Below are 18,218 nucleotides of genomic sequence, written 5' to 3' on the forward strand. Positions count from 1 at the left end.
GGCCGGACCGCCCCGGCCCGCAGCAGTGCGAATCGGGAGCCAGAGATGCCCGCACTCCGGGAGAGGAGGCTGAGGGCGGCTGGGCGTGGAGGAGGAGAAAGAGGAGGAGGAGGAGGAGGAGGAGGAGGAGGAGGAGATCGGCCTCGCCCCCCCTTCCCTCTCGCCGGCTTTCCTTGCAGCATTTCCATGCTAGAGGTCTCCACCGAGCTGCGGAGAGAGGATCTGCCTGGCTGCGCCGGGCCCTCTTCCTTCCTTTGTGCATCCCCCGGCCCCTCCGGCTACGTCCCCGTTTAATCCCCATCCCTTGGAGCTTCCCCCGGCCCCGGCGGCAGCAGAAGCCTCCCTCGGAGAAGGCAGAGCCCGGCAGCGGCCAGGAGCCGGTTGCCACGTCGTACCACCCGCTTCCCGGCCCGCATCCCTGCCTCCATCCCTGCCTCCATCCCCGCTGCCGGCGGCGGTGGGGCCCCCTCGGCGCATGCTGCTCGCCTTCCCCGGCCCCCGCTGCTAAATGCTGAGCGCCGACAGGATGGAGGAGTTTCAGAGCGAGGAAGAGGAGCCCTGGTACGACCAGCAGGACCTGGAGCAAGGTAAGGATGGGGGACACGGACAGCTGCCAGGGATGGAAGCCCAGGGGGAGAGGACGAAAAACGAAACAAACAGGGGGAGGGGGGTAGACCCGGAGTGAGGGGTGAGACACCTTATCTCAAGGCTTCTGTTTGCTCTGCAAACCCAGCACCTCATCTTGCAGCCGCACCTCCATGGAAACGTCAGCTCTGCTACTCCCAACAGCCATCCTGAGCACGGAAACTTTGAGACGCAGGGAGCCCAAATCTGCCCTCAGCACCAGCCAGGTGTCCTTTGGTGGTACAGCAAGCTGGCTCCCCAGAAAACATGCTGGGGGCAGAATCCAACATGGATAGTTCTGACACTGCCTTCATCTCCAGCTGGCTGCAGGCAGTCATCAGGCACACTGGTTAGAAACAGATCCGTAACAAATAAGGTACTGCTAAGATGTAGGTGCTGGAAGTGTTGCCCAAAGCTCTTGCTGTCCAAGCTTAATCCCAAAGAATGCTTCTAAATCACCTTATTCCTTCTGAGGTTTCTCCACTCAGCCACAAAAGTGGAAAAATTGAGGAGAGAAAGGAATGCCAAGGTTCAAACAGCAAAAATAGGTTTGCCAAAGAAAGATAAGCATTCACTTGTGTAATTTGTTTTGAAGTAACAGCCTGCATTTACACTAGTTCTTTGTAATGTTTATCCTAAGCTGCACAGTTAGTACCTGTGAATATTTGGGGCTTCTTTTTTCTGAATGCTTAGCTTCATATTTTGAGTCAACTTAGCTGCAAGAAGTTGTGTTTCAGAGGAACTGCCAAAGAATGAATTGTCAATGTATAGAGAAGAGTTTTTGGTACCCAAATGCAGTCACCCCTCTGACGTGTTATGCTCTTCGTGTGTTATGGTTCTACATCTGCTCCAACCAGCTGACTGCCAGCAGGGACATTGCAGCCCAGCTGCAGTGCCTCTGCCCACCACCACTCCAGTACATTATGTCATGATTTGAAGTTTGCACAGCTTCAGCTGCAGGGCAGAGGCCCAACAAGGAATGATAGCCAGCCCAGAGGGATTGCGCAGCTGGTTTTTTACCTCAGTTTCTCAATTAACAGGAAGCATTAGTAGATGGATACTAGGCCCTCTTCTTTTAAACACAACGCTCAGATTAAACCAGGGCGGAGAAAGAAGATAGAGCTATCAGCTGGGTAAACAGTGCAGCCTTTGACTCCTCAGAAATTCACACTTCTAGGTGACATCTTCTCCTGGCTCAGCAGGGACCTGTGCACTGCTCCAGGGGCAGGAGGCAGACTGAGGGCAACAGTGCTACAAATGAGTAGGGGAGTGTTGAGCAACACAGGACTCAGGTTTTTAGCCTAATGCTGTCTCTGGTGTCAGGTTCGTGAGTCAGCGCTGGCTCCCAACAATAAGAACAACCTTCCTCCTGCTGGCCAGGTTCCCTGCTCTGTCCCAGCTGTGCACATGCAGAAGAACTAACTCCAGATGACAGATTCATGCTGAGGATAGGCTCCACCTTTGGGCAGACACAGGACTGGAGGAAAACAGACCCAAAACAAGTCCCATCTGCGGGGCTCACTGTCACTGTAAGAATGGGGGCTGTGCAGGCTTGCACAAACTCAGGAGAGATGGAGAAGGCTTTAACTGAAATCAGCCAGCTGGAAAGGTCCTGCGGGGTAATCACAACCATAATTAATTTGCACAATGCATTATGAAGGACAGTGCCAGGCTTGGTCCATGCCTGCCATAGCAGCATCCAGAGGGATGGTACAGCCCTGACACTGTCAGTTTGGAAATTAGGGGTGGAAGCACAATGCGAGACATCCAGTGCAGCATGATTAAGAGTTGTGCTGGCATTACTGAAAGGGCAAGGACATGCCAAAGGACGTGCCAAAACCATAGCTGGCAACAGCCAGGAAGGCAGATGACAAAAGCAAAGGCTTAGAGACTAGCCCTTGGGAGCAAGGGTGGGAGAAATGAGCAGCACCATGAGCTAAAGGAGAGAAGGTTCTGCTGTGCATCAGTTGGTTGCTGGCCTTATCGTCATCTCACAGCATCAAATATTTATTATATTTACATCCAAAACTGTTTGCTAAGCAACGGATTGCTTAGCCAGGAGCTCCATGATGATTATGTTAATTAACCATTTTAGCACCATGGAGGAAACCAGTTCTTTGCTGAGCACCTGTTACTTTCCTCCCCATCCTCCAGTGTTTTGGCTTGCTGAATCAAATCAGTTTTCCCAAGAGAACAAACCCCAATTATTCTTTCCCTCCTGAAGGACCCATAGTGACTGACTGCATCCGTCACATGCCTCGGAGGCAGCAGGACCCAGACCCCAGCTCCCACCACATCCAAGTGGACTGGTGCCTTCCAGAACCCTTGACCTGTTCCCTAACAATAATCCCACACTGTTCAAGGTGATGTACATACCCTGAGCACAGGCTGTATGTGTAACCAGACCCCAAGAGAACAAACAGAAGCTAAAATTAGATAATCTGAGCTGGGGACAAGTGAGGATGTCTTTTCAGCTCATCATAAGCATTTGTGTTCAGAAGGCCATGTGCCAGCAGAAACACGTCTGGATCCACACAGAGCAGAACAGACCCAGCAGCTGACAGCTCTCTGGCCTTGATCTCCGCTTCCCACATCCACATCTTCCCAGCCTCCTACCTCTCTGCCAGCACTCAGGTCTAAGCCAGAGTGCAGCCCAACAGGGGGCTCCCAGCACTCTCAGGAACCTGAATACAGCCTCAGTGAATATAGAGGACAAGGAACCAGAACCATCCCGACACCACTGGAAGTCCAACAGCCCTCTCCTCCTGGGCAGCCACAGAAACGAGGCCAAACGATCTGCAATGCAGGCTAAGGACCTTACGGCTGTCACCTCTAAAGGTCTCCAGATTTAAGTATCTTAATTCCTCCTCCTCCTGCCAAGCACCTGATTGCTTTGCTAAGAAGAAAAAATGACACAAGGTGCTGAGCTTGCACCACACTCCTCACTCATCCATGTGAAGACCCAGGGTCAGCAGTACACTGGTGACCAGCTGCAACCATACCTATCAATTTTCTGCATCACTCAGCCATCAGACACAGGGTGGTCCATACAGCTGCAATCACTCTGCTTGCCCAAACACTGGGGAGCAGGTAGAACTCTACAATCTGTCCCTCATGTTGCCTTCCTGGCAGCCCAGCTCTGCAGGTGAGCCCTGCAGCCTGCTTGCCTTCCAGCAGCATAGCTTCCAGCAGCTGCCCTTCATCCCCACAGCAGGGCAGGATAGTGCTGCCTGTGTAGCTGAGCCACTGACTCAGCTGTGCACTGCCACAGTTAGGTTGTGGAAGTAGAAAGTTTTCAGTGACTAATCGCTGAGCTGCTTGGGGTTGATCAGAAGGACTAAAGCACAGGGAAATAAGGTGGCGTTTCATTATCTTCAAGGAGAGGAAAGGGTGAGAGCCCCCAGTTCTGGGTAGAAGATATCCATATGCATTTTCCTAGAATGTAAATTGTCCTGCTATGTGAAGGAGGCAAGCAAACAGGGAGTAAGAATCCCACACAGTGACTTCCAGGACCTGCCTCCTGTCTGACACAGAAACTCCTTTCTATGACTGCTGAACCTTGGGCACATACTTCCAGCTGTGGGAAGAAGCAGAACTGGGAGAACTACTGTGTGTTTGCAGCCTCAGGGCTGTCCTGAAGAATCTCCTGCCCACAGCAGCCCCAGCCGCTGCTTCTTTATGGGCCAAGGAAACTTGAGGATGGCATCCATCCATGGTTCTACCTGCCATCGCTGTGGGCAGCTGTAGCAGTTGTGCTGAACTTGGCTGCCCCAGAACTGCTCAGGACCTGTATTTCCTCCAGCAGGAGCAGCCAAGCCAGCCAGCAATAGCTGCGGGTGGGGTGCTGGTCCTCCCCAGTGCTGGGTCAGTTACAGCCTCCTGCCCCCAAAACCATCAGGGAGATTCCCACATGGCAGCAGTCCATGCATTTGTGTCTTCAGCTTTAAGAGTAAAAGCCTTTCTCTATTCATGGTTCCCCACATCCCAACATAATTAATTAGCTAGAGCTTTGCTGCCTGGAGGAAGGGTGCCCACAGGAAAGTATTGGCTTCCTTTCTCTCTCCTCTTTCCTCACTTCTTCTCCTTATCTCCCTTGTATGTATTTATTTAGGACTCTTTCTGATCCACGTACACAACCAGAGCCTCCACCAGTCACCGAGCTTAGAAACCATCTTAGCCTACAAGGCAAACACAGGCATGGAAGCTGTTTAGATAAGGGAACAGTAGGGAAAGACACAGATGCAGCCCAACCGTGGTCTAATAGCACACTCTGTGTTATCATGCTCTAGTGATATAGCAAAACACAAGTCGATGGCTGTGGGCACAGGGATAGGACTGCTGTGGATGAGTTTGTGTAGATGCACACAGCTTATAAGCACAGACAGCCAACCGAGGGCTCAGGCGTTAACATACTGCCCATGCTTGGAGAGCCTTTCTGCAGCACAGTGTAGTACAGACAGCACATCCCTGAGCCCCTGCCCTGCTCAGGGGTGGGATTCACTGCCAGGGAGCAGGTGGGGTCACTGCTCTCATTGCCCATCAAGGTTTCCCAGATAGAGCCACTCTGTTGCTCTTTGCTTGTCTTGAGCCCCTGCAAACTACATCTCTGTGGTAAAAGGAGCTTCCCCCTGCCAGGGCTGCTTGCAAAGCTAAAGGCAGCCCATAGGTTCAGAACAAACTACACAAGAAAAAAAAGAAAAACAAAAGCAAGCAGGCAATCCAGCAAATCTCATTAGACTAACAGAACTGCCCATGTGCCCAGCACTAGCTCAGCCCAACTGGAGCTATGCTCTGAATGGGCATGCTGACATGGCTTTTCCACATATCCTTATGGGTTGTTTGTGAGATGTGTGATGGCACTTGCTTCATCTGCACCCCATCATATTCCCTTGCACAGGCTTGTAAGGGCTAAGCACTGATTCCCTCCATCGCCTGTCACAGAGCACCAGTAAGAGATATACAAAAGTTGATCTTCACTGTAATGTATCCAGACAGCACAGTCTCTTGCAACTAAGGAGAAAAATAAATGAGCAGTAAACACACCCTACCCTGGAGTAAACAGCACCGCATCATTTATTTAGATTTTGAAAGGAATAATTGCACCTGCCCTTGACTCTAAGTACCCGTGTGTAATGGTGCAGACAGCAAATGCAATTAAATTAAACGTCAACAGCATTAAACATCAGTTCTTAACTCTCAGCCCACCCCATCCATCAGCTCACAATCACCTGCGCTTCCTCCAGAGTCCATGCACCAGAATTCTGCTCGCTGCTCCTCCCCAGTGCTCAGCAGGTGAATTTGCTGTTGGCAGCAGCCCTCACTGCAGGCTTTTCAGGACAGGACCACAAGTAACTCCTAAATAGACACTGAACCAAAGGATACATCCTGCATAAAGCCCTGCACAGTGTGAGCCCAAGGACCTGTAACACCCCTTGCAAGCCTGCCTGGCTCACACAGCTCTGGATCACCACCAGCTCTCCCCAGGGACAGGGGCATTTAAACCCCTGTAATTGTCTGCATCAGCCCTTCAGTCCCTGCTGAAAATCCCCAGACTTCAGCGTTTCCTGAGGATATGGACCTGATTTATTCCATCTGACCAACAAGAACTCCAGGAAGAGCTGAGTTTCATATCAGAGAGAGGATGGGGGAAAGCCTAAAGTAGTGCTCTAGGTGGTGGATTTCTCCAGAAAGCTGTATTTACGAAGATGACACAGTTGTACCAAGAGCTGCTGAAACATGCCCTGCCCAACACAAAGCTGCAGCCAAGGATAGAGAAAAAGCATCCTTCAGGGTGCCCAGAGAGATGCAAGTCAGCACCAGGAACACAAGAACGGCTGCAGATTTCTGTGCCATAATGTAAGCTGCCTCAGCCAGGAGGCATCCAGCCCCACAGCAGTACACATCTGCCTGTGCAGGAATTGCTGCAGGAGGCTGCTGCAGCAGGGACACCCTGTGCCTTGTTCCACAACCTCTTTAAGAGTGACAACCTGCTGCAGAATCAGGACTTTTTGGGGGAGGGGGGGGGTGTTACCCAGTGATGCAGTCCCAGCACAATTACCTCTGGGTCACCTCTGCAGCTGCAAGACAGTTGCCTCCCAAGATGAAGGAAAAACACTGCATACTACAGTAGCTCCCCTATGCTAGGCACTGCCCAGATCCAGCCCCAACTCCCCTCTCAGCCTCTGCTCTCGCTCCTTGCTTTCCCATAGAAGCTCACAGGGAAGCACAGCCCTCTCTCTCTAGAGGCAGATCTTCGTTTAGGGACGCAGAGCATCTCCTTGGCTGCATACATCCGCAGGGTCATGGCCCCCACCTCCCTGAGAGAATTTGATCAACACTGTCTCCCCCAATCCCCTCCACAAGTCTGGTATCCCTAAGGGCGCTGTTTATAAGTTGAATGCTGGCTGTTTCACGGGTGCTGCCTTTAGCACCATGACTTCATTTCTCCTTCTGCACAGAGCAGGGAGGGAGGCTGAACACGAACTGCTGAATTAGCACAGGCTGTACAGCACTGGCTGCCCAATCTGATGGTGAAGAAGCGCAGAGGAATACAAAAGCCTGGGGGGAATTTTGTAGAGAGAATCCCTGAGCAGTCCTTACTCCACTGGAACATCCCATTGATAAATTCACACTCAGCCCCAGGATGCTGTCCTCTCTATGGAGAGGAACCGTGTGCTACCCAAGCCTGCTTGAGCTAATCACAGCTTTTCTAATCAAGATAAATCTGCTCTAAAGAAGACATTAAAACACATCCCTATAGCGTCCCCTCCCTCCTACAGCCCAGGGAAAACAACAGGTGGGAAGGAAGGGACTCAGCAGGTGTGGGGCAGACAGGATTAGGGGGATGCTTCAGCTGGCTGTAAGGGAGTGTGCGTGATGGCTGAGGCCGTTTAATGACACTGAAAGGACCAATTCCCCCACATCCTTCAAGCCTGGAATCTCTCAGGCCCTTCAGCTCACAATGGAAAGAAATAAATTTCCTCCTTGAAGCTCAGCCCTGTTCTTTCTTCTTTCCCATTTGTCCCCAAACACTGCCCATTTCCCCCATTAAATTATTGCTGACAGAGTCCTTTAAATTACAATGTAGGATCTCACACTACGTAATCCACTTAACTCAACTCCAGCTGATTAAATTGGATGCCATATGGTGAGAGAGCATTGGGGTAATCCGTGGGGACAGGGACACACTTGACTCATTACCTGAAGCCCTCTGCTTCGTGCCGGGCTCTCCTTGCTGCAGAAATCAAGTAGGACAGATGTGATTTGCAATGTGCCCCTCTCCAGCAAGGACACAGGCTTTGGCAAGGTGGCAGTGCCATTAAACGCTATCCCAAGTAGCTTAAAGGCACAAGTTTCCCTTTGTCTTTGCTGGTGTCTGGCTGTTTCTCCAGTCTCTAGCTGGCACAGCAAACACTCACTCCCCTGAGAGCACTTTGGAAACCAGAGAAATTCAGCGCTCAATAAGAAGTCATCTTTCCTAGAAGGACACATCCCTATAGCCCAGGAGGGCTCACAGCCCTCAGACCAGGTAGCTGCGTGACAATGACGACTATGATTAAAAAGACATTTCCTAGAGTAACACCCTGAATGCTGAGAATCACTTCCCATGGTAAAGGGGAGATCCGAGGACACACAAGAGCTGCTAGGGAGATGGCCCCCAGCACCACTGGGGCCAAAGCAGTCATCACTCAAACTAGTAACACAGCAGCACTTCCCATGGCATTATCTAACAGGAGGATTGCATCCTAGTACTCCTCCCATGTAAGAGACTGTGCCCAAGCAGCCAGCATCAGCCTCATTTTACAACATGACTTCTAAAATGAGCAATTTTCCCAGGCACAGGATATACCCAAGGGGTCCTGATTCCCCTCCTACTATTCTATTAATAAGTTATCACTGCTTCCCAATCAATTGCATATCCAAATTAACTGTAGGGAGAAACTAGAACAGCTCTCAGCCCCAGCAGAGGCTTTACAAAACACATAATAACTACAGGCTGGGGACCAGGGTTTGCGATGGGCTGAGAAAATACCAGGGCAGGAGCAGTAACACACGCCAATACCTGTTTTCCTACCTTCTTGCTTTGAAGGCTTAGGGTCAGGCTTACACTCTGCCACAAAACAAGCCAGACACTCACCCCACTGAGAGCACCAAGGGAAATGAACACCCATACAGTCACCTGAGGCTGGGCTTTATAGACAACCAATTGCTTTGAAAGCAAAGGGCTACAAACAGAGCCAGCTGTGCCATCACAGGCTCACAAACAGCATCACCTGAGAGCTCAAGCTTTGGCCAGCATAGGAATCACAGAGTCCTGGCTTGGAGTTTGTTTACCCAAGATAGCAAACTCAGTAATTTAAGCAGCTCACACTGTCAATGTCTATTTTCCCTACACTCCTCCTAACACCCAAAAATCTCAGCAGCCTCCCCAAAGCATTCAGAGGTGGCAGTAAGGGAATACATAGTGTTGGTCCTTGCCTTGGAGCTACCCGGAGGAGTGCAGCAAGGCTGCAGGGCTGCCAACCCCTGGGGCCATGCACAATTCTATTGCTCATGTCACTCTGTTAGTGGTGATGGATGGAGGCTGACAGGGAAGGCAGGGCAATCCCTTCATTAGAGATAACAATATCATTTACAGAGCATCCCCAAGGCTCTGCAGGGCTTCACCAACCTTTCCTCTCATCCTGGAGGATGCTGAGCCCCACTCAGCCCCATAGGAGATGGGGATGAAGATGGGCATGGGGGACTGATCTTCAGCCTCAGCCAAGCCTTGTGGGTCTGATCCTGGCTGTACAGTGCATGGTGCCATGCAGAAAGGTGACGTAGGCTGCCCCAAGCTCAGCTGCCACTTGCTCCTGCAGCATAGCAAGATGGAAAAGGCAGATTGTGAATGTCCTGTAAACGCGTATCTGCATCGAAACCTGCTGCTAAAGCAGCCCTGTGCAAAGCAAGCTGTGCTTGGAGCAGGAACCACAGCGACTTTGTCCCTTCTGCTTTTCAGACTTGCACTTGGCTGCTGAGCTGGGGAAGACACTGCTGGAACGCAACAAGGAGCTGGAGGAGTCCCTGCAGCAGATGTATGCCACCAATGAAGAGCAAGTGCAGGAAATCGAGGTGGGGACACACACTGGGGACAGGAGTGGCCGGATCCCTGCTGTCATCTCAGAGAAACACTGCCAGTCCCAGCAGCACAGATTGCAGGAAGGGATGTGCCATGGGGGATGGAAGCTGAAGTCCCTTCCATATGTGCCTGCAGCAGGGTGGATTAAGGTCTGGGTGAGGTGCTCCTAGCCCCCACTGACTGACCCTCTCACCCCTGCACAGATGTGCACCAGATTTTGGCACCAACGTTGGTTGCAGCTGGGGCACATGTGGCCTCTTCCTGCCCACCCACCAACCTCTGTGCTCATTTCTCAGCACTCTACTGCTGCTTTTCCTTGGTTCCAGGCGCTCTTAATCACGTTTGTTCTCGGCCAGCCCCTTGGCACCCCAAGAACACAGCCTCCTTTGTCCAAGGCACAAAGCAGCTTTTTCTCAAAGAGCTGCAATCTGCAATGCTGTTTCATGCACCCTTTGGGGTCAGGGCATTACTGCCCACAGCGCCAAGCTGAGAGGCTTAAACTCACTGCGCAGGGAGGGTTTGCATCTACTGGAAGACTTCCAGAGATCTGTGAATTAAAAAAAAGATTAGAAACCGCCAATTTACAAAGGCACGGGGCAGACAGGCAGGGAACTCCCAGCACGTGGCACTGCAAGGAGAGGAGAGAAGGGCTTTGTGTCTTCACAGCCCCAGATTTAGGATCTGAACCCAGCCAGTGCCCTTGTGCCAGGCTGTGCAGGGTGAAAGCTTTCGAACTGCTGCAGAGGCTGCAGGAAAGGGGTATGGCTGCAGCTCTCACATTTCACAGATTCAGACTTTCTGCAGCCTGAATTCCTACAGAAATGCAGCCTCTGCGATTGATCTGTCAGATGATGCAGTAACCATTGGGCCAAGCACACTCAGCTCCAGTGAAGGGTCACATTCTCAGGGATATTGATTTCCTTGGGGTATTGTGAATAAAAAAGAAGCCAAGTAGAGAGAGTGAGGTTAGTGCTCTTCACAGAGGATGAGGGTGGGGGGGACAGTCATGTTTTAGACACACAATCATGTAAGCAGGAATTCCTCCACTGGAAGAAGCTTCAGATGGAGGATAAACTGGCCACAAGACACAATGAAGCTAAGGCTGTAGGAACTTCTGCTCATGAAACAACCTGGGTTTGAGATGTGTTTTTTTTCTCTCTTTTTTTTTTTTTTTGCAGTACCTGACCAAGCAGCTTGAGATGCTACGGCAGATGAACGAGCAGCATGCCAAAGTCTACGAGCAGCTAGACCTGACGGCACGGGACCTGGAGCTGGCAAATCAGAAGCTTGTGCTGGAAAGCAAGACATCCCAACAGAAAATACAATGGTACAGCCTCCTCTGGTCCCACACAGTGAGGCTGGCACCCCTATCCCACCTTCCCCCTGCCCCAGGGCTCAGCGTGCTCTAGCTGCTCCAACCATTCTCTTATCAGCCAGGTTTGGTAGCTGGGACCAGGCAGAGAGAGGCACAGAGACCTTCCTGCATGGAGGATGAGCTTCGTTCAATAAGAAGCACATGATGGTACAAGGGAGGTCCTGAGCACGCAGTGCAGCAGTGCACTGGGCACGGATCCAGCATTTAGCTAGACTAGTTTGTTGATAACTTCTTCTCATACAATAGCCTCATGATCAAGGTCATCCCTGGAAACAGACTAAGCCATGTCCTTATGTTACAGCATCTTCTGCCAACAGCTGTGCAGATAGGGAGCCTCAAAGCAGAGGAGGAGTTTTGGAGCAGCTTTAGGAACTGTGCTCACAGCCAGAATAAAACAAAATTTCTGCCCAGTGTTTATTTCTACAAGAGAAACAAGAGGAAGAGTAAAGTGCTTGAGCCCTTGTAGTGCAGAGATATTCCAGGATAGTGCTCATGTCCCAGAGCTGACTCAACCAACAGATCTGAGGTTAGAGGGTCTCCTGTTGGTATATCCCTTGGCACTGCTTTAGTCCTCCCTTTTCTACAACCCCCCCCACCCAAAAGGGAGAGCAGCCTCTGCCATGATAGCAAGCACCGTCACGCTCTCAGGGCACATATTAGGACCTCCATAGACCAGCTTTCTCTATGGGGGGAAAAAAAACCCTCTCAAAGGTCTGTGACTGCTGTGCCCAGCTCCTCACCTGTGCTCCCTGCTCTCTTCACAGCTTGACGGAAACGATTGAGGGGCTGCAGAACCAGGTGGAGGAGCTGCAGAAGCAGGTGGAGGAGATGCGGAGCTTGGAGCAGCTCCGCATCCGGCGGGAGAAGAGGGAGCGGCGCCGAACCATCCACACCTTCCCCTGCCTGAAGGAGCTGTGCTCCAGCCCCAGGTATGGAGCAGGGAGGGCAGAGCTGTGGCTCTGGTGGCCCTACAGCTTTCTGCCCCTGTCCTCTGCCCATCTGCAGGGAGGCGGAGGGTCAACCTCTTTCTCTAGCAAAACCCAGGACAATTCCAGCAATTCCCATAGCCCCAGCAGCACAAATGAAGGTATGCCACATGCTGTACAAACACTTTCAGCACTATTGCTCACTTGAGCTTCCTTAAATCCCTGCCACAGTGCTAATTCACTGACCCTCTAAGGATGTTTCTTGCTCAGCTTCGTCCATAATAGAGGCTTCTTTAAATAGATAAGTAATCAATAAAGTTTTTTACTGAAAGCATTCACTACGAGAGGATACAAACAGCAGCACAGGGGATGTTATGAGGGTATAAAACCCCCAGCAAAATCCACTTCATGTTCCAGTGGTTCTTCCCCCACATCCTCCCAGTGTCCCTCCATGCCTCATGCCCACAGTGTTGCCGCTCTGCAGTCAGCTCTGAAGGTCACTCTGCCCTTCAGTGACTTAGAAATCTGTTCAATATTCCCCGCCTCCTGCCATGCCTCGTGGGGAAGCCATGGAGCTTTCCTTTTTTCAATCTGTTCCAACAAGACAGAATGCCACAGGCACTTCACTGAGGAGGAAAAAATGATTTCCCAATAGAAGGGGGAAGTGCACTGTATTGCTTCCCAGGAAAGGAGCAATGAAGAAGAGGCAACTCATCACACCAGCATCTCTTTCTGCCTCCTCCTTCACCTGGAGGATTTGGAACTGGCTGCCCAGGGAGATGGTGGAGTCACCGTCCCTGTGGGTGTTCAGATCTGTGGAGATGTGGTGCTGAGTGATGCGGTCAGTGGGCATGACGAGATGGGCTGGAGTTGGGCTGGATAACCTTAAAGATTTTTTCCAACCCTAATGATTCTTTGATCTGCTCACACGCTTTCTATTCTTCCAGGTATGAAGATGCATTCCAGGTCCACAGCTCCTCAGCAGAGTTCAACCAGAAGCCGTTGGAGCGGGAGAACGAGCGCCTCCAAGCCATGGTGGAATCCTTGAGGTCCCAGGTGAATCAGGAGAAGCAGCGGAAGGAGCGGGTTGAGCGGGAGTACAGCTCTGTGATTCAGGAGTACTCGGACCTCGAGCAGCGCGTGTGCGAGATGGAGCACTGCAAGCTGCGCATCAAGGAGCTGGAGGCAGAGCTCGTGGAGCTGCAGCAAATGAAACAAGTCAAGAAGTATCTGCTCAGCAGGGAAGACAACCTGTCTGAGGCCCTCCTGGAGCCACTGAATAATGCCCCAGAAGCAGATTACATCGACCTCTCAGAGGAAGAGGGAGGGAAAAGTCACGGGCCATCAATGACACCTTCCCCAAACCACCCCGTCCGGAAGAGCTGCAGTGACACAGCTCTGAATGCCATTGTCACCAAAGATGCTGTGAGCCGGCACGAGGGCAATTACACACTGCATGCTAACAACGTGCGCAAACGGGGCATGTCCATCCTGAGGGAGGTGGACGAGCAGTATCACGCCCTGCTGGAGAAGTACGAGGAGCTCCTGAGTAAATGCCGGCAGCACAAGGACAGCGTGCGTCACACAGGGGTGCAGACCTCCCGCCCTATTTCTCGTGATAGCTCCTTTAGAGACTTCCGGGGAGAAGGGTTTGAGTTGGAAGAGCGGAAATCCATGGAGAAGACCATCAGCAAACACGTGGAGGCCGTGGACAAGCGGCTGGAGCAGAGTCAGCCTGAGTACAAGGCTCTGTTTAAGGAGATCTTCTCCCGCATCCAGAAAACAAAAGCAGACATCAATGCCACAAAGGTGAAAAACAAGAGCAGCAAATGAGCCCTGCCCTCTGCAATCCCCGCGTGCTATCCCAACAGCCAAGTCTTCTCTTCAACTCCAGGAAACGTCACCAGCCCCACTGCTTTGAAGGCTTGAGAGGCCTCATGGTATGTTCTTGTATGGGAAGGGAGCGTCCATGGTATAATTGCAAGGAAATGTCACAAGACTCAGTTCATGTTTTTAAGCTTGGGCTCTGGTGACTTGTTGGACAAACTGTACATTGTAGTTAGAGGATTTCAGAATCTGTATGATGGATCTCTGCATGAGACAGACTTCTCAATAGCAACAGAAACCACACCACAAAGAACTGTTCACCTCCTCCATCCTTTTCAGCTTGTCTTACAGTCCAGTTAGATGCGAGCAAAAGCCTGGATGTCCTCCAGCACTGCAGCCGGAGTTCAGCTTCACAGCAAAGCAGTAAGAGCCATCAGAACTTCAGGAGCTGCTCAAGAACACCAGCCCAAGCCTTCACATTGGTTTTATGGCTAAGAACCTACACTTGTACTCAAGAGACCTACCCCCACCTTTCCCCTTTCCCAAAGGGCAGTATGTTCTTGCTGTTCAAGCCATTCTCTTGTCAGTCAGGTTTTTCAGCTATTTACAATGCAAGCTCATTGCAACTGGAAAAACTTGAAGAGAAACATAGAACTGATTGTTCTGTCTTCATCAGTGTCACCTAGTAACTCACTCCATGCCCTCCAGACTTTGTAGGCATACGGGATTTCCTCACTTTAAATCTCCCCCAGTATTTCATCCCAGGTATATCACTGCCTGGCAGGAACTTTCCCATAAGCTAGATAAGAAGTGCTGTTACAGTTTCAGAGACATGCTTTCACCTCACTGTCCAGGTACCAGCCCTCTGCACTGTGCTATCCAACAGGACATCACTGCCTCCATTGCAGCAAGCTCCTCCAATACAGCTTTCATGGGCTTGCAAAGCTACCTAGCAGTGACTCACATGCAAGTAGAAGGATAAAGCACCACACTCGTACAGCATTGGGACCACTGGCCCTGGCAGTGCTGATCACACATTGCCCTACACTTTTGCTCTATGTTCCCAGTCAAGAGGACAGATTTCAGTCTTCTGTTGAAAATAATCTATCTTGGCCGAGATACTGTCTCCAAAGGTCATCACCTCTCATGTTCCAGCTCACTTTCCAGCACTGGAATCTATTCACTTTTGCTTCCGCAGACATGCAAACACAGCCAAAATGCTGCTGCAGTCTCAGGAATCACCACTTTCCATTTTTCATAAACTAGAAGTTGATCTTGTTTGAACAGACACGTTTTAGGCAGAGAAGCAGTATTTTATTACAGCTTAGGCAACACCCTGAGCACTGTGCCACAAGAAATGAGCAGTTCAGTGTAAGCTACCTATTCTGTGCTGGCCCAGAGAAACTGTAGGCCAAATTTGGATTCTGTTTTCACCAGCTTATATCCCAAAAATTTGGGTAAATAGTTGGGATTTTTGCAACATTTATTTACGTCAGTCTGAATTTGGCTTTGGAGGGGGAAGACTGTTAAGACTTAACTATCCTCCAAGTCTCGAGCCTTGACACTATGAAGAGCTACCTTTCTTTCACTCACAATGGAATTAATGCAAAAAATATCCCTTCCGCCCTTTGTTAAGCTGAGTACCACCGAGGTCAGTCGGCAGGGTGTGATGCCCAAACCCAACTGCTCCAGAAGCCTTCTCCTCTATTCCCCACCACCAAACGCTCCTTGCTTCCACGCTCTGCATCTTCAGGTGCCCTATGGCCCCCAGCTCAAGAAAATTAGGAGCCATCAGCACGACTGTGGCTACCAGCTCTATAACAGTATGGAGAACCTTCATGCCTTATTTATTTATAATGGAAAGCAGTTGACTAAAAATAAATAAATAAACAAAATGAACAATGGCAACAAAAGCTGAATCCTGTTGATTTTTTCAGTGTTTCCCAGTTTCTGTTCTTTTACAGGAGCTGGCATGACCAGCTCCAGTACCCTCGTACATTTGTATACCATGGTATCTCTGAAACAATGTCATTTTAAGTCAGCAATCAACTGCTCGTTGCATATGCGTGGGAAGAGGATTGCCTTCACTTTCCATTTTAAACAATAGCGTGTGAATCAGCATCCCAGTTAAGCATACATCAGATTAAATATATTTTCAAATGCTTTATTCTCAGATAAAAAGAAACACTGGTACTGTCAGAGCTCAGACTTTCTGTAAAGCTCTTTTTACTTTTAGGTCCAGCACAACAATTATGTCTTTGATTATCATGTACGATTTGGGTCAAGTAACTGCTTCAGGCTTCTTTGCAGAAAGCAGAGAGGATATATTGAACTATACTGCTGCATTATTTATATAATGCACACATTGTGCACTTGGACTAAGAGCATTTGCCACATGATGAAAACACTCTTCTGTTAGCTCAAAAGTTTATAAAACTGCATAATTTCTAAACTTATAATTCAAATGTTTTTGTTTTATTTTTTTTGAAAACCAGACATCAAAAAATGACTGATGTAAGGAACAGGATATTGGTGAAAGAAGCAGCTGCCAGAGATCTGCAGTTTGTTCAGCAAAGTGCTGAGGGCATTCTTTCTGCATCCAAAAATATGAGTGGCCATATATATATGTTCTGATGACTGTGTGATTCAGAGTCACTTGGTTATTTTTTTTTCTTAAATTAGACTTTCAGCAATCAAAGGAGGAAAAAAATAAGCATGTGTTGACCTTCCATCCCACCTTCTATTTAAACTTTTCAAATTGCTTTGAAAATTCCAAAGAAAACTCCATATCTTCATTACAAGAGGTAAGTATTAAATAACCACATTACTGCAGAGATTGGTCTAACAAAAAGCAGCAGCTATGTAATAGCACACCCCAAGAATCAGGACAGGAACAAGAGAACAAGAGCATATCCAACTATAATGAGCAAGTACAACAAAAAAGGAAACTACTAATTTCAGCATTCATCAAAAGTAATCCCCCTGTTCAGATCACAGCACGAGGTTAATAAGGACACAGCTTGTCAAGAATTCAGTTTGAACGGAATACGGAAGGTGAGTTTAAGACAAGCACACTTCCATCAGGTTCAGTCATCCAAGCAGAACTCATTCTGCTTTTCCAAAGGCTCTCTGGACACCTGAGCCATCCAGCAGCGTGGGAATGAAGCACGAGCAGGGCTGCCCCTTTCACAGAATCGCAGAAGGACCTGGGTTGGAAGGGACCTCAAGGATCACAAATCTCCAACCCCCTGCCACAGGCAGGGCCACCAACCTCCACATTTCAGAGCAGCCCAGGCTGCCCAGGGCCCCATCCAACCTGGCCTTGAACACCTCCAGGGATGGACGGGGCATCCACAGCCTCTCTCAGCTGTTCCAGCACCTCACCACTCTCATAGGAAAGAACTTCCCTCTGACATCCAACCTCAATCTTCCCTCCTGTTCATAGGCTCCCTTTAGGTACTGGGAGGCTGTCTCACTGTGGTTCCACGACCTTCACGCTCCGTCCCCAGCCCTGCTGCACACCACAAACTGACGCCTTTCTTGGCACCTCACCAGCACAGCAGTGACGCTGACACGTTTAATGGCAGTAGGTAAAATGCTTTGGAGGCCTCACCCACCCTCTGGCTACAAATCTCAGCAATTTACCTGTTCCCTCCTCTAAATTGAGGTCACCAGACGGCGCGGTCTCTCTCTGGCGGTTCTGCTCTTTCTCCTTCAAGCTTTCCATTTCCTGGCTGTGGAAGCGGAGCAGAAGCCCATCCTTACCCGCAGGCCCGCGCTTCAAACCCAGAGATGTGGTTATGCCGGAGCAGGGCGCTGCCGGCTCCCGTCGGAGCCACCGACCCGCACCCGCACCCCGCTCGGGGCGCAGCTCCCACTGCCCAGCCGGGGCCCGGCCCCACACAGCGCCGAGCGTCTTAAGCGCCACTTTGACTTCACCACAGCTCTACACGCGGTTTCAGCTCCCGACGAGACACCGCTGCTGGCGGCAGCCCCGCGCTCCGTCGGGGCGCCTTCCCGACGCCAGAAGCGGCCGCTCCTGCCCGCCCGCGGTCAGGACGAGGTGCGGCTCCAGCTGCCGCCGGCTGACGGCTCCGCAGGGCTGCGCTCCCCCGTCCCCCTCAGCAGCTCTCCTGCGTGTCCGGGGAACGCGCCAGTGAAGGTACGCGCACAAGTGCGTATACGCATATTGATCGCACACATCAATTTTTCGCTCGTTTCACATGCTCCGTGCGCTGAGGAGCTGCCACACCGAGCCAAAGGCGCCCCAACCGCCTCCTGGGGCCTTCCACAGCCCTCGGCAGGCGGCCCGGACACACGGCACGCCTCGGCACCGCGCGGCCCC

The 18,218-nt window shown here is 50.7% G+C and overlaps 1 protein-coding gene across 1 annotated transcript; it reads left to right on the forward strand.

The window, feature by feature from the left end:
• Nucleotides 1-240: 240 nt before the first annotated feature.
• CDR2L (cerebellar degeneration related protein 2 like) lies at nucleotides 241-16,446 on the forward strand. Its single transcript, XM_031598643.2, has 5 exons — nucleotides 241-587; nucleotides 9,626-9,738; nucleotides 10,924-11,072; nucleotides 11,885-12,049; nucleotides 12,994-16,446. Exons 1-5 carry the CDS (start codon nucleotides 509-511, stop codon nucleotides 13,877-13,879), a joined length of 1,392 nt encoding a protein of 463 aa, XP_031454503.1. The 5' UTR covers nucleotides 241-508; the 3' UTR covers nucleotides 13,880-16,446.
• The last annotated feature ends 1,772 nt before the right edge of the window (nucleotides 16,447-18,218 follow it).

This window comes from Phasianus colchicus, chromosome 20 (genome assembly GCF_987193195.1).
Source record: "Phasianus colchicus chromosome 20, bPhaCol1.hap1.1, whole genome shotgun sequence".
Classification (NCBI taxonomy): Eukaryota; Metazoa; Chordata; class Aves; order Galliformes; family Phasianidae; genus Phasianus; species Phasianus colchicus.

Excerpts from the sequence above, each read along its gene's own strand:
- CDR2L (XM_031598643.2), top strand. The coding sequence starts at position 509 with ATGCTGAGCGCCGACAGGATGGAGGAGTTTCAGAGCGAGGAAGAGGAG. Across the intron at positions 588-9,625 it reads CCAGCAGGACCTGGAGCAAG|ACTTGCACTTGGCTGCTGAG; the intron begins GTAAGGATGGGG and ends TCTGCTTTTCAG. Across the intron at positions 12,050-12,993 it reads GAGCTGTGCTCCAGCCCCAG|GTATGAAGATGCATTCCAGG; the intron begins GTATGGAGCAGG and ends CTATTCTTCCAG.